The 16,044-nt window shown below is 43.0% G+C and overlaps 1 protein-coding gene across 1 annotated transcript; it reads right to left on the reverse strand.

The window, feature by feature from the left end:
* Positions 1-300: 300 nt before the first annotated feature.
* CEBPG (CCAAT enhancer binding protein gamma) lies at positions 301-7,276 on the reverse strand. Its single transcript, XM_065899335.1, has 2 exons — positions 7,192-7,276; positions 301-1,127 (listed from the first exon to the last, which is right to left on the reverse strand). The coding sequence occupies exon 2, from the start codon at positions 1,036-1,038 to the stop codon at positions 589-591; it is 450 nt and encodes a 149-aa protein (XP_065755407.1). The 5' UTR covers positions 1,039-1,127; positions 7,192-7,276; the 3' UTR covers positions 301-588.
* Between the last annotated feature and the right edge of the window lie 8,768 nt (positions 7,277-16,044).

A 16,044-nucleotide genomic window follows, 5' to 3' on the forward strand; every position in this document is an offset into this window, starting at 1 on the left:
ACTATTCAAAAACTTGTACTTGCCTTGTACTTGCCGGGGGAGGGGGGGGGGGAACGGTACTAATTATGCTAAATCAAGGTTCAGGCTATACATAAAATCACTCTAAATTATAAAGTGATTGGTTTCTATAGCTCTAAGCATTTTTAATACATAATTTAGAAAAAAGTCACACATAGATAAAGAGAGATGGCATTCAACTTTCTTTCATCCAATTAACCGTATCTATGAAAACCAAGACCCTTCTGCATGACTTGCCAGTTCCCCATTCCTTTTGTCAACCTAGAAAAGAAACATTTCTTGGGAAGTCAGGATTTATTAAGAACATCAAGCTCCAGGGCATTTTTTTTTTTTTTTACCATATACCTTTAAAACTGTTTTTTATCCCCACAAAAATCCTTATCATTTTAAACCAGATATTCAAATTATATGGCTAACATTTTTAGCTAATCAACTCTTCAGTGCTGATTCTAGCAAACAACCTTCAATGGATCTTTGAATAATGGAGATTCAGCCGCTGATACAAGTAGTGTAGGTAGTCACACCTTTAACGTTCAAGCCACAAGCTGTGACGTTTGAAAGGGGTGAGGTCTACTGTCCTGCATTATCAGAGTCTGTCGTATTTTCAGTGCTACCGGGTTGCACGTTATCTGCGAGGTTGTGTGCGTGCTCAAGAAATAAATCTTTCAGGACACTTAATTCCTTAGTCAGCAATTTAATTTTTGCTTCCAACCGTTCGTTCTCTTCCTTGAGCTGATTCACCCTCTGCAGCGTATCCTGCGCTTTCTGCTTGCTTTTCAACCGGCTCTTTTTCACCGCCATGTTGTTCCTCTCTCTGCGCTGACGATACTCGTCACTGTTGCGATCCATGGGCAAACTCTTTTTGCTCTGCTTGCTTGGAGGCACAGCTTTGCCTCCGCCCCCAGGGCCGGCGGGCACCAGCTGAGGAACCTGCTGTAAGCCGCTGGCATGAGCCTGAGTATGGATGACACTTATTCCATTCACGCCCGGGGTAGTGTTCTGCTGTGATACCTTGCTCATTTGGGCACGCTCCCTTGTCAACACAGAACAAGTAGAAATGAAGACAAGGTGATCAATGGTTTGATCTGCCAAGAAATCTTCACATGTACCTAGTTAAAAAATAAACTGCATTAAACTATTTGAAATGACAAGATCAAATAAGATTAAACTTGCATGTACCTACTAGCAGGCCAATATTAATTGATCATGCTGAGAAAAGTCTATGACAACTGCCAACTGCTCCAATGTTTCAGAAGTCTAAGTCATGTAATTTAGAGAGGTAAGTTAATATAGACGCACCATACGGCCAAATTCAACCCACCTGAACCCCTGAGGGTACTGCCCATCTGTGCTTGTTATCAAAAATGGGAGGAAAAACAAAAGAATACCACTAATTAGGTAGCACATATGAACCAATAGCACTTGGCAATCTGCAAGAGAGAAATGTGCTATGTTTGGTTTAAACACAATGAGTTCAATTATGATAGGAGAGACACCTGCAAAAAAAGAGGGGAAAAGTTTCAACTGTTGGCTCAAGTCAAAATAGAAGGCTGGAGCAGAGCGCCCAGCCCAGTCTCCAGTGCTCATCAGCAAGCACTGCACTACGACCTCTGCATGGTCCTCACTCTAATATGCAGAGACTGAATTCAAGGACTTGACTTCTCTCCCGGAGCGTAAGAATCTTTACAGGATATTTTGAAAAGGTGTTTTTTGCTTGTTTTTATTTTTTTCAATGACTTCAAATGAGAGTAGTTTACAGAGATTTTTTAAAGTTAGTTTCTTGGATCACAGATTTAGGAGCTCTGAGATACCCAATTTGCTTCCCCATCCCATCATGCTTCTCACAGTGTTTTTTAATTCTCAACATAATTAGCAAACACATCTAAACACAGTCAGCCTAAAACCACAAGGAAAGAAACAAAAGCCCTGATGACGCATCCAAGGAGGTGCAAGCACTGGGACTCAGGCTGGACCAAGAGCCAGAGCAGCCGCAGCGCCTGCACCCACTTGACACTGCTCAAGGAGCACAGAGGAAACGCCAATTCTGAAATACTGCGGCAGTGCTGCCCGTAGAAATGAAGTCACAGTTTCAGAACTAGTCATATCTGGATTACTATGAATTCAACCAGTTCACTACAACTGCCTCAAGATGTGTCAAAAGCAGACCTATCCTATCATCCTGAGGCCGCTTCAAGGCAAACTGACTAAGCTGAGTGAAGCGTGCCCACCAAGAAGTCACAGCACTCTTGGAAACTGAGAAAGCAGTGTTAGGAACCATAAAACTATCCCGTTCTCTTTTTCACAAAAAAACTGCTAAAACTGCATCAGTGGAAAAAAACCTGCAGCCAGAATTATGAACTGCCTCAAATGAGCACACCTTACAGTTCTTAAGAAAAGCTCAGTTAGTAAACACCAGTAGCTTCACCCAAACCTTTAGCCAGGCATTTCTGTATAAACACCATTTACTGGTCTGCTTTTTAAAAATCTTTGCTTTTAAAAAGGCCATATATCATTACTTTCCATTGTTTTTTCAAGCCACACAGGCAGCCCTGAGCTAGCCGGTCATCTGTTCTCACTTCAGTGCTAAGGAAACACCAAAAGCTTCCTTCCAAAACCATGATGGATATCTACTCCAAGTCTCTCTTCAGTAATGGATAGTTCACATTTCCCTTGATAATTTATCATCTTGCCTATTTTTTCTTCCAGTTAAAAAGTGGCAGTTCAGTATAATTTGAGCTACACTTACCACTTACAGTGTTAAAGGTCATCTATACCCTTGCTTATCTATTTGGTATGAAGTGAAAAGCGTTTACTCAATTTTTATGAACTTGTTTCACACGTCTCCTGGGAATGTCTCAACAATCATGATTATGTTCATCTTATTTACCTTCTTTTTTATGTTTTATATGTCAATTAGGTTTTTAGTCTTTAAAGCTACTCTCTAATAAACTCAGAGATAACAATGATCCAAAGAAGTACAAACCAGGAACCAAGTCAGCTCTTGTCTTGGCTCTGACTTGCCCTGTTTCACTCTGGACATACCCCTTCCGTCTGTGAGCCTCGATCTCCCCATCTGCAAATGAGGGACGTAAAATGCCTTCTGACTTTGACAATATACCACGAACTTCAGTCACCAAAAACTCTTATTATAGCCTCCAAATTTAGTGATGTTCATGCTCATTTTTGTTCTCAAAGATACCGGAGGGCTTCCCTGGTGGCGCAGTGGTTGAGAGTCCGCCTGCCGATGCAGGGGACGCGGGTTCGTGCCCCGGTCCGGGAGGATCCCACATGCCGCGGAGCGGCTGGGCCCGTGAGCCATGGCCGCTGCGCCTGCGCGTCCGGAGCCTGTGCTCCGCAACGGGAGAGGCCACAGCAGTGAGGCCCGCGTACCGCAAATAAAAAGAAAAAAAACAAGATACCGGAACAGGGAAGGGCTCTTTTACCTCAGTCTGAGGCAAGGTAGTAGGCTGAACACAGTAGGCAAGGTTTTGAAAATGAGTCCTTCGGCTTGTAAAACAAAGAGTAATCATCAAACTGGTAAAAATGTAAGAAAAGGAAACTTGGAGATAATAAAAAGAACTCCAATTGTCTTTTGTTTTTTTAAGTTCTCCAACCGAAGACAAGCCAATAAAGTAGCTCTTAAAGTGAAGAGCTATCCACTAAGGAAAGGGGGTCAGAGCTAAGTGGTCTAAGACTTAACGCCAAACATATTATCAATTTTGTTTTTTACACTGAGCAAAACAGCTGCCTCTGTAAGTTACATAGTTTAGTTTACACAGTTATCTGTGCTTTTGTTTCTTCCACTAACATTTAATGAGCACCTACAATGCACAGAAAGAAAATAAGTTTATTTCAAACCTGGATATTCAACCCTAAATGAAAGTCTGGCTCCTATGTGGACAAATACTATTCCAAAGTTCAGTCTACAGGAAGCAGGGTGGCACCCTGTTTCCTTGCTGTGAATCATTCAAGCAAGAAGCAGGAGAAAAACTGAAAAGCAGTGGTTCTCAAAGTGTGGTCCCTGAACCGGCGGCAGCAGCAGCAGCAGCAGCAGCAGCAGCAGCAGCAGCAGCAGCAGCAGCAGCAGCAGCAGCAGCAGCAGCAGCAGCAGCATCACCTTGTTAGAAATGCAAATTCTCGGGCTGCCCCAGACCTAGCAATCAGGAGCTCTAGGAATAGGGCTGGGCGATCTTGTTTTAACAGGACCTCCAAGTGATTCTGATGACACTGAAGTTTGACAGCCACTGCTACACATCAACCATGGACCTTAAGAAAGGTGGACTGAGTGGGTAACATTTTTAAAATTCAAATTCCTTAATTCAAGTAATGTCCATTCAAATCAATGACACAGTGACAACTCAAAACGTTAAAATGAGTAAAACAAAATCAAAATTTTCTCAAGTTTCACTTGGGAAAATAAACCTCTCAAGGATTTTCCTAACCCTCTTGTCATTTTCTTCACAGGTGTACAACCAGATATTCCTCCCCTGCCCCCCCAAATAAATTTTTAACTCCAATTTCCTCAACGAAGGTCTACACTCCAAAATATTCAGATGTTTGTCCCTTATTCCAAATCTGTTCAAATCACTGGTATCTGACAATTCTACCCACCCCCACCCCCCCCAAAACACCTCACCTCTACTATCCGTCTCCATCCCAATGCCACAGAATTACGTCAGGCTGACATCATCTCTCAGGGGCACAGCCTCCTCTGTCTGCACGTTATCTTTTCTTTGTGCTTCTGTCCAATCTGTTCCCCCAGTTTCTTGGTCAATGCCAGCTCGATAGTGTGCCTCCCTGTAGACTAAACTAGAGACAGAACTCTGTCTTTATCACCATATGCCCAGCATCTAGCGGTGGTGCTCAAGAAATATTTGTTGAATACAGCCTCAAAAGCCTAAGACAAAACACTTATTTTTACAAATGTCTTACATAAAAATGAGATTCTCTAGCATTAAAATCTCTTATAACAACCATAATTAAATCAAGACTGTTACTAAGATATTATGGTCTCACCACCTAAAGTTCCTAGTCTTTCTTAATGGTATACAGGAAAATTAAAACATTTGCTACTTCTAGCCCCCAGCCTATACAGTGAACAGCATTCTTGTCTGGTCTTTGCTTCATATCAGTAGACAACCTTTATTTTCCACTTTGCCCAGTTATACTTCCCATAACCTCAAGTTCTTAGACATGTTGCCAGGGTCTGACAACTCTGTACTACAAGTGAAGTGAAGGTAAGCAAAGTTAACAAACACCCAAATGAGCAGGATTTCTTATTTATTTGCCACTGCTGGTTTCATGGCCCAAAGCAGGGGTCCATGAAGGAGGGTACATCCCTTCAGGGAGTACATAAGTGGTCCACTGGAGTATGAGAAAGAAATGTATGCTCTTTTGTCTTTTTTTAATGTCATCTTTTTACTCTACTTTTAGTGCCATTAACAACACACACAAACTAATACACACACATTGTTTATAAATATACATCTATTAAGGAGTCATGCTCAATTCTTTTTTCTTTTCTTCTTTTTTCTTTTTTAACTGATAGGTCTGGAAAGCCAAAAAGGCAGGAGACCAATGTACCTACCAGTATAAGAGCCCATGGAAGCACCCCCTCCTAAGAATACACAATAAACCTGGAATTGTGGCTACCTGCGTTTACCATTTCTGTGATCACGTGAGGCAATCTTAGGCCATAAGACCAAACTCAGCCCCATGAGGCCCTATTTATCTTTACCTAGGACTCACCAGGTGTTGTTTAAATCCCAAGGGATGAAACCACCTGTCCAAGATCAGACAACCTTACTGACAGTCATGATGTGACCCTGAGAATTTAGAGGATATTCTGGGGGAAAAAATATTAAGTTTTGCTTCCACCTATGTTTTTCAGGGAGGTATTAAAATGACTGAATCCGCCAAGTGTGCCCACCAGAAGCAGGACTCGAACTGAAAAATTCTTCAGCTCACTAGCATCCTGTAATTATTTAGCCTTGTTTACACTAAGTTTTTCCTAAACAGTGCTTCAGCTTTAATAGCTTATCCCAAATACTACTCAAGTAGTAACAGCTGACCAGATTTTAACTTTTAACTGTCAAGGGCTTTTACAGGCAGTATTTCTTAGTAAAGCAAACCTTCATACTATTTTATTTCAAAAGTTTCTTTGAGCGTCCCACATCCTATATGAATTAAAGGACAATCTCTTCCAATAAGAATTCAACTGAGTGAGTGTACACTGGGAGAGAGAACTACCAATTTTTGTGTAACCCACCAAGGTTAAAACCATTCTGAAACGGACACATTTTAAGACGCCAGATGACAGCACAAACTTCAGACCAGAGGAAAACCCAGCAAGTAAACCTTCTGAAGAATAAAAACACACGAGCTTACTTGGAAGAACAGACCCTCCTTCCCCTCAAACATGCATTTCCATCCTCTCCATCTAGACACCTCTGCTGGCAATTTTCCTTACTGTGTTCCCTCCAAGCAGGCTAACAAAGCACTTCTTTTTTTGCCCTTCTCTGTTCTAGTCAACTCGTGGTTGCTGCACGTTCATCCAACCTGTGTCCAACAGTCACCTGAAGGATTTTCAAAGTACAGCTCCGTAAGGAAGCACAACATTATCTGTGTAAAGTCACACAGTTAAAATTCTACCGCCTTCCCTGACTACTCGACCAACTTCTAAAAACGATTCTCGATTACCCGACACCGAGCAGTTTTGCAGGCGCAGGAAATATCCCAGGTGGCACTAAAGATACCGTCCACCTTCTGCTATTCTGGGAACACCCTTTAGCCCCAGAGGCCAATACGAGCCTGGCTGGTCACACTGCACGTTGCACAAACAGAGGGCCGGGTTCTGGAGGGGGCACAGCCCGGCTCGCATCCCGTCCCGGGCAGGCAGCAGGGGCGCTGGGGGAGCGCGGGGGTCTGCGGGTGGCGCCGCGGCGCTGGGCCGGGGCCAAGGATGAGATCAGCGGCCCCGCCGGGTGTTGCCGGCAGGTTGCATCACACGCCGCGCGGGGCCGCCGCCCGCGCCGCGGGCCGCGCGGGGCCTTCCCGGCAAACCGGCCGCCCAGGGCCGGGCCGGGTCTCCTCGGGCCGGGGCCGCGCCCACGCGAGCGGCCGGCGGCGCCGCGGCCTCCTCCTCCTCCCTCAGCCCGCCTGCAGCCTCCTTACCTGCGCCTCCAGCCCGCCCGCCCCCAAGAGGCCTCCACTCCCAGCGGCCCCGCACGGCGCGGCCCGACCCAGGCCTCGCGGCCCGCGAGTCAGAGCGACGGTTACGAAACCGGCAGCCTCCGCCCGTTCCGCAGCCGCCGCCAGCGCCACCGGGTTCCCCTCCTCGCCGCGGCCGCGCGCCCGGCCGCGACCGCCGCCGCCATAACCAATGGGAGCGCCGGCTTGCGGGGGACGCGCCCTCCCTCCGCGACGGACAGCGCCGCCAGCCAATCGCAGGCGGCCTGGCCGCGGGAGGCGGGCACGTGGCGGAGGCGTAGTCCACTGCGCGGTGGGGCGGGCGAGGCGGGAGCGACGGACTGGGGTTCCCCGGCCTATAGCGCGGGGCGGCACCCCAGCGGTAGGCGACCCGCTGCGGGAAAGGTTCTGTGAAAGTTGGAGGCATTGGAGAACCGTAGCCTCATGAAGGCAACACCTGTCTTTGGAAAACACAATTTGCTGAGGTGATGTTTTGAACCATCGATTTCTGTTTTGGTTTCACCAAGTCCTCGGGGAACCCCGCCTCAGAGTCGCTGCCGGGGACATTTTCCCGGAACGGCCCACCAGACTCGCCTCCCGGGACGCAGGGCGCCCGACGATCGCTTCACTGCCGACGGCCCGCGCCCCTCGGAGGGAGCCTGGAGAGAAGTCCTGGACCTCACTGCTCTTGAAGGCAGCTGCAAACTTGTTGAAAGACGAAAGGTGCAAAATTTTCCCAACGTAGGATTAGTGTTGATGTCACTGGTGCAGACTGTGGTTACGGAGAAATGAATTTACACGATCAATTCCCTTGTGCTGTCCTCCAGCTGAACAGATTGAGAGACGTGAACTCAAAAAAAATGGATGGCAAACCAGCCTTATTTATCTAAGACGATTCACAGGAGGATCTGAAAGCGTATTACAACTGGGAAGCAGCGCGCTGGGTGGAGGCAGACAGGTTTGATTGCTTCCTTTTTAGCAATTCTTATCGTCTAAAAACTGGAGTCTTTGAAAGAGGAAAGGTTTCTTCATCACCCAGGCCATGGCACCACCTCTCCGCATAAGACGGTTTCGAGGAATCAGTAAAGAGGTGATAAAACATTTGCGAAAAAAACAAAGATATAAAAATTAAGAGGGCTGCAACTAAACGTGAACACTGAATACCACAGAAGCAGACTTGGTAGAATGACACAATATCATCAAAACCAGTACGTTTCTTTCACTTTGGCCCTTAGTGTTCTGAGTTGAAATTTCTTTGATCAAGATTTTAGCACTATTAAAACTAGATTCGATTTTGTTGCTCACAAAATTATAATTTTACCCTCACCATGTCCTAATCACTTTAAAAATTGTATAGAAAAAAAACAACAACCATATAGAGATGTTCCTTTATCCCCTGGTTTGCTAACCACTCTGCCAAGCAGCTCCAGCGTTCTCTGTGTCTGTCTGGGCAGGCCTTCTTCCACACTCAGCGGATTAGTCAATGGCAAGGAGACTAGAGTATTTATTTCCTCTTCAGCTGGTAGCTGATAATTCTGTCTTCTCAGTTTACAAATATTTATTTGGTGCCAACTATGTGCTAAGCTGTGGGGAATCAGCAACAAACAAGACAAGCAGTTCCTGTCCACATGGAGCTTACACTTAGAGGCAGGGAGACAGACATTCAGTAACCGCACAATTTTCTAATTACCATTTTCACAGCTATTACAAGAAGGAAGTCCAAGATGCTGCGAGAGATTATAAGAAGGGAATCAAACCTGGTCTGTGGGTTATGGAAACACTGTAAGATGAGCAGGAGTTGCCTAGGTGGCGCAGATGAAGTGGATGTGCCTTCAAGTTAGAGGGACTGTCTTATCTAAAGGTCTTGAGATGGGAGAAACACCTTTCTTTGGCTGAAGCACAGTGCCCTGGAGGAGACTGATGAGATGGACAGGGACTTGTGGCCTGAGAAGGGTTCTGATTCTTACCCTAAGAGAGATGGGAATCCTCTGAAAGACTTGCTCTCACCATAAGGAAATGAAGAGAGCCTGGTGGAGCTGTCTCTAGTTTGAGGAGATCCACCATGTTGTGTCTTGCAAGTCACAGGGACGCAAGTCACTATAATCAAAGAAAAATTTCCTGCCTGGATCTCTGCCTCACTGATACCTGATACGTAGTCTGCAAATCCAAAGAATTTGTAAAGAAGTAGTACATTAAAATCCCCTCCAAAGGACTTGAGAAGTAGGATCTCCTGCTAATTGAATAGGCTAGTTACCCGAGAGCTACTACAGTTAACTACTTAGTTACCTAACAGATATGGACTCTAGTGTCAGGCTGTTCTGTTCACAGCTTCACCTCTTACTGGTGTGTGACCTCAGGCAAATTACTTAACCTCTCTGTCTTCTGCAAATGGGGAGAACAGTGTCTATCCAATAGAATTGTTGTGAGGATTAAGGAGTTGATAAAGGGGCTCTAGAACACTGCCCTACTGATACATGGTAGGAGCTCAAAAGTATTAGCTGTTATTACCATGATGCTCATACATGAATTATAAACAGATTATATCCATAGAATTGTAATAGACTAAAATACACTTCAAAGTCGTGCTGTGCTTAATATTGCTTTGATGATTCAGGCACTGAAATATTCACAATATTGAAGGGGATGTTGACTCATTAGGGTATCTCAAAAGGCGTTTTTAGAATAATTCCCTTAGTTACCACATCTTATCATTTCACTTCTTTCCGCAGAGTGGAGAAAAAGTTTAGTAATTTGAAATCTCTTACTGTTTGAAAGCCAGATCAATAGACATTTACTATGCATACTTAAGTATTTATCTTAAATGTGTCTTAAGTACTTAGGATAATACTTAATTATCATAAATGTGTATTTGGAAAATTTCTGAAAAATTAATATACCAAATTTACCACCTTTGACAGATCTGGACTATAGCTATATAGCATTTTGAGAATTGAGATAATGTCTGTCACAGGTTTGAGTCTCAGTAGATATGTTTTCTGGTATATTAGCAATAACAGGACAGTGATTGGCCATCATTCTGCATTGGTTAGGGCTGTTTTGATAGGAAGTAACTGAAAACCATCCCCGAGTAGGCTTAGCATAAAGAAGGATTTGGTCAAAGATTTTAGGGCATTATTCTTTCTTCACACGGCCACTAACAACCTCAGTGTTCACAGCTTTGGTCACTAAAGAAAGGCCCACTCACCTTTTAAGTTCCTGTTACAAAAGTCCTAGGCAAGGACTCTGGGGTTGGTGCAGCTGGATCAAGTGCTCTTCCCTGGAATGATCAAATGGCCAGGACCAGGTCACGATGTACTAACATGGCAGCTGTGGATGGGGTGGCAGAGGCACTTTCCAGAGGAAAAGGGAGTGCTGAGCAGACGAATCCATCAATATCCACTTCAAACACCAGCTCACACCGTGGTCGCTCTGACAGAGCCTTAATCGCTCTGGTTGTCTGATCTGTCCTTTCCTGTATCGTGATTCTCCATCCTTGAGGGCGAAATTTAAACCTCCAATTTTACCTTTGGAAGCACTATTTAGAATCATAACAGCTAAGATGCTAAACAGTTGTCTTAGGACATCCCCAAATTTCATAAGCAGGTCCTATGTGTGAAAGAGAAAAATCTGACATAGTTTAAACTTGAACGGGTGGCAAATAGGGTGAATGTCCATTATAAAGCACTTTTCCACGTGTCGGATTTCATTATTTTGTGAGTTAAGACATGTCACTTGTACACACAAGGATCAGTGTGTACTGTGATGTGTACCTTGTGAGCACATGAAGCTAGGTACAGACTGTCTGCACACATGAGGAGAGCTGCATGCATCTGTGCTCATAAGAGTGGCGTGACATCTGTACATATCAGGAGAGGTAATCCGTAACATGTTGTGGGCCTAGGAGGGTCTTATTCTTATATCGTCACCCCACTGAATAAGCAATGATTACCTGTTACATATTGATTGTAATGCAAGTTATTGCAGTGCCTATGAAGCACAAAACTGAAGATAAACAGAGGGTTTTTTGGTGTGTCTATTTGTGACGTATGTGATACCAGTCTCCATCATAGTGGTGTGATGGGTTTTGGAGACAGAACAAGGTGATGCTGGCTAGCATTTACCTAGCTAAACCTCTGTTCCCCATCTGTAGAGAGGGTTAACAGTAAATTCCTCAGAATTGTTATGAGGATCAAGTAAACTGACATGAAAAGAAGTTAACATAGTGCCTGGCACATAGCAGGTACAAAATAATCTGTCTATCCAAAAAGAATTTGCTACCTAGGACTCTGTTCTAGGTTTCTAATAACATTCTCCAGTAATAGCAACCGGGCTTCTTGGAGAAATGACTGATTCTAGGATTGACGCAGGAAATACACAAGATGAACCTGGAGCATCTTGCAATGCCAGCAAGTAACGAACACTCAAAAAGTAAGACAATGAGGGTATGTGTCTTAGCTCAGGCTGCCATAACAAAGCATCATAGACTGGGTGGCTTAAACAACAGAGATTTCCTTCTCACGGTTCTGGAGGCTGGCAAGTCCAAGATCAAAGTGCCAACAAGGTAGATTTTATTTCAAGGCTGCTTCTCTTGGTATGTAGGCGGCCACCATCTCACTGTGTGCTCACGTGATCTTTGTGTGGGTGCTGGGAGAGAGAGAGACATGCTTTCCAGTGTCTCTTCTTATAAAGGCACTAATCCCATTATAAGAGGGTCCTCATGAGCTCATCTAACCCTAATTACTGCCCAAATGCCCATCTCTAAATACCAATATATTTGGGATTAGGGGGTCAACATATGAATGTGGCAGGAGAAGGGTAAGACACAAACATTCAGTCCAAAATAGTGTGTCAAAGGGGAACAGGAAGCAAATGGAAGAGCCCCTAATGCCCAGAGAGTCCTAATACCAATTTGAGTGGAAAACAACTAATGTAGTATTGAATTATAACCCAGAGTATAAAAGAAATACCCAAGAGTCCATGTTGAGGTAAATAAATAAATGTTGGAGAAGAGATGAGTCTCCCATGCAGAAGAATTCCAAATAATTTATGTAGATGCTCTACCCTCAGATGGGGGAGAATAATTCTTCACTCCTTATGTATGGTCTGCACACAGTGACTTCCTTCTGAAGAGCAGAGCATGAAAGGGAAAAATAAAGAGAAACTTTATAGTGGAGAAACCTGACAAACACTACCTCAGCCAGGTGAGCAAGGTCACCATCAATTAGATGTAAGCCATGTTGCTATAATGAGATGAAAATGGCACTTGACCTCCCAAGAACTCACGGTAGTCTAACTATGAGAAAAACACCACACAAATTCCAATAGAAGGGCATTCTACAAAGTATTATCTGACCAGCACACCTCAAAACTGTCAAGGTCATCGAAAACAAAGTCAGAGGAAGTCTGGAGAATCCTAAGGGGACGTGACAACCAAATGTAATGTGGTATCCTGGGTGGGATCCTAGAACAGAAAAAGGACATTGGGTAAAAACTAAGGAAATACAAATAAAGTAGGGACTTTATTTGATATTGTATCAAATTTATCAGTCCCCCTTCTAGAGTCCCCTCAGCCTTGGCCAGCACGTCTCCTAGTCTAAGAAACTTACCTGTTGGGGTAACCTTCACCTTCATTTCCATGACCTTTTAAGGCTTTGGCCGCTGCTCTTGTCCATTTACCATCAAGACTGGCAGGGGATCAGTCACACAAAGGAAACACTGGACAAATAAATCAGAAACGAATGATATTGGTTACCTATGAGGGGTGGATGGGACTGAGATAGAAAGAATGGGAGAGTAGGAAGCGGGTAGGAGGGATGAGGGAGCGAGTGATACCTCTGTGAATATACCTTTTTGTATATCTCTGACTCTGAGAACTGTGGTGAGGTTTCACAAACCCCAGAAACAAATAGTTAACACTAACCAGGATGTGGGAGGAACCCAAAATGAAATGTTGTACAAACAGTAACCAATAACCTAACTGTACTACAAATGAACAACACAACCACACTGTGGCGAAGGGACTTCCTTGGTTGTCCAGTGGTTAAGACTCCATGCTCCCAATGCAGGGGGCCCGGGTTTGATCCCTGGTCAGGGAACTAGATCCCATGTGCATACTTCAACTAAGACCCCACATGCCGCAACTAAAGATCCCACACGCGGCAACGAAGATCCCGTGTGCGGCAACAAAGACCGGCGCAGCCAAATAAATAAATTAATATTAAAAAAGAAAGAAAGAAAGGACCTAACCTGAGTAGCTTCAGAACACAGTACTTTGATTGGATAGGCAAAATACAAAAAGAACTGTACACTGATGCTATGCACTAGTTACTAAGTTTTTGAAAGGGGTGTTGGTTAGCAATTCCGAAACTATTTTATGTATATGTTAGGACTGATCGATTAAGTTAATACATTTGGACAATGAGAACAGGTTTCTCACTTTGGAGAAAGGAGTTACAAATAAAAAAAGAGCAAGACTAGAATGAACCCTGTGGTGTTGGAATCAGAGGCTATCAGAATGAATTCATGATTTGCAGTATATTCATAGATTGATAGATATATAAATAAATACAGATGTGTGTGTAGGTGTGTGTGTGTGAGGATATGTATGTTCTCTCTATGTGTTCTCTAGATTTTGTTCTCTAAAAGCAATGACACCCCAGTAGCAATGATCCTACCTAGAGACCAAATCATGGTTTCTAAATATCTTTCTTTAATGAGAAGAACTAGGGCTCATTGGAGAAGTGGTTGATTCCAGAGTTGGGCAGGGAAAAGACAAGAAGAATCTGGCATACCTTGCGGTTCCAGGAAGTAAAGAAATGCTAAAAAAAAAAAAAAAAAAAAATGGTAGGAGTATATCAAAAGAATATATGTGTTAATTTGAAGAAGTTCCCAATGACCAAATCTGGTACAATTTGGTTAACAAAATAAATAATAATAATAGATTATAATTCACAGAATAAAATAAATATCTATTACTTTATACTGATATAAATAATTAAACAAATAAATGGCAGAAAAGAAACAGCTCTTCCTTACCACAAAGCCCAATTAATAAATGTAGAAAGAATGGCTGAAACAGCAAGTCACCATTAGATAAGCACAGCAGTATAATTGTTGCAGGCACGAATCATCAATTAATGTTAAAACCAATGGGTGAAAGTATAATGAGAAACAAAATATCTGTATATTCTCAAAGTATCTTCTCACAAGATACTTACTAATTACAATGGGAAAAATAACTTCCATAAACCTGGAAGATACTACCAGAAACCTGGAAGATTACCACCAAGTAATCAAAGTTAACATCAGCAGGACTAAGACACATTGACCTCATGAACCCCTGTTATGAGGCACTGAGAAAGGCATTCCTGTGAAAATGCATAAATAACCTCAATCCAATCATGAGAGAATTTCAGATACAAATTGAAGGACTTTCTATGAAACAACTGACCAGTACTCTTCAAAAATGTCAAGGTCGTGGAAGACAAAGAAAAGCCGAGAAATTGTCCCAGGTTGGAGGAGACTCAGGAGACACGACAACCAAAGGCAACACAGGATGCTGCATTGGGTTCTGGACCAGCAAAAGGACATTAGTGGGATAACTAGGGAAAATCTGATTGAGCCTATAGATTTGGTAATAGTATGTATTGTGTCAATGTTGATTTCCTAATTTTGACCAGTGTTCTATGGTCAGACCAGCATTTTTGCTGGGGTGTTGGGAGTGGAAGCAGCCATTGTATAAAGAGACAGGCACCCCTCCCTCTGCCTGTGTTCTAGGCAGATACCAACGGTTATCATGGCCAGAGAGGAGCCAAAGGCCAGCAGGAGTTAAGGCTCCCCAAGTACACAGGACAGTAAGAAAAATTTCCCTGATTAGCACTCAAGCCCTGCCCCAAGGCTATCACAGAGGTTAGCAAGTTGCTCCCTTACAGGATAGAAACCTGCCACACGGAGTTTACATAAAATTGACTTCCAAATCAAAAAAGACAAAGAAAACAATTCATAGAGTTGAGCACGTAAATACTTGAAACTTTTGGATATAAAAATACACCATAAATAAAATTAGTAACAAATGAGAAACTGGAGAAATATTTGGAACATATAATAAATTTCCTTATCATACAAGTAACTCTTAAAAATCAATAATCAATATACAGGAATATTACTCAGCCATAAAAAGGAACGAAATTGGGTCATTTGTAGAGACATGGACAGACCGAGTGAATGTCATTCAGAGTGAAGTAAGTCAGAAAGAAAAAAACAAATATCGTATATTAACGCGTATATGTGGAATCTAGAAAAATGGTACAGATGAGCTGGTTTGCAAGGCAGAAACAGAGACACAGATGTAGAGAACTAATGTATGGACACCAAGGGGGAGAGCGGGGAGGCAGGGTGGTGGTGGTGGGATGAATTAGGAGATTGGGATGGACATATATACACTAATATGTATAAAATAGATAACTAATAAAGAACCTGCTGTATAAAAAATAAATTAAATTAAATTTTAAAAAATCAATAATCAAAAGATGAACACCACAATATAAAAAAGGGCAAGGGACATGGACAAGCATTTCACAAAAAACACTAATGGACTGAGACTTGAAAAATAAATTACCTTATTATCATCAAACAAATGCAATTAAATCAATAAGATAGCAAATTTTGTCTTTGATTATAAATCACCAAAAAGAATGTTAATAAATGATGTTAGCGAGAAGGTAAGGAAATTGGCACTTCACATATGGTCAGTGGGAAAGTAGTTTGGTAAAACCTTTCTGGAAGGCCACTTGGCAACTTGCAGTAAAAACCCGAGAAGTGTGTGGTGTACCCTTTGAC

This window comes from Phocoena phocoena, chromosome 20 (assembly GCF_963924675.1).
Source record: "Phocoena phocoena chromosome 20, mPhoPho1.1, whole genome shotgun sequence".
NCBI classification, from domain to species: Eukaryota; Metazoa; Chordata; class Mammalia; order Artiodactyla; family Phocoenidae; genus Phocoena; species Phocoena phocoena.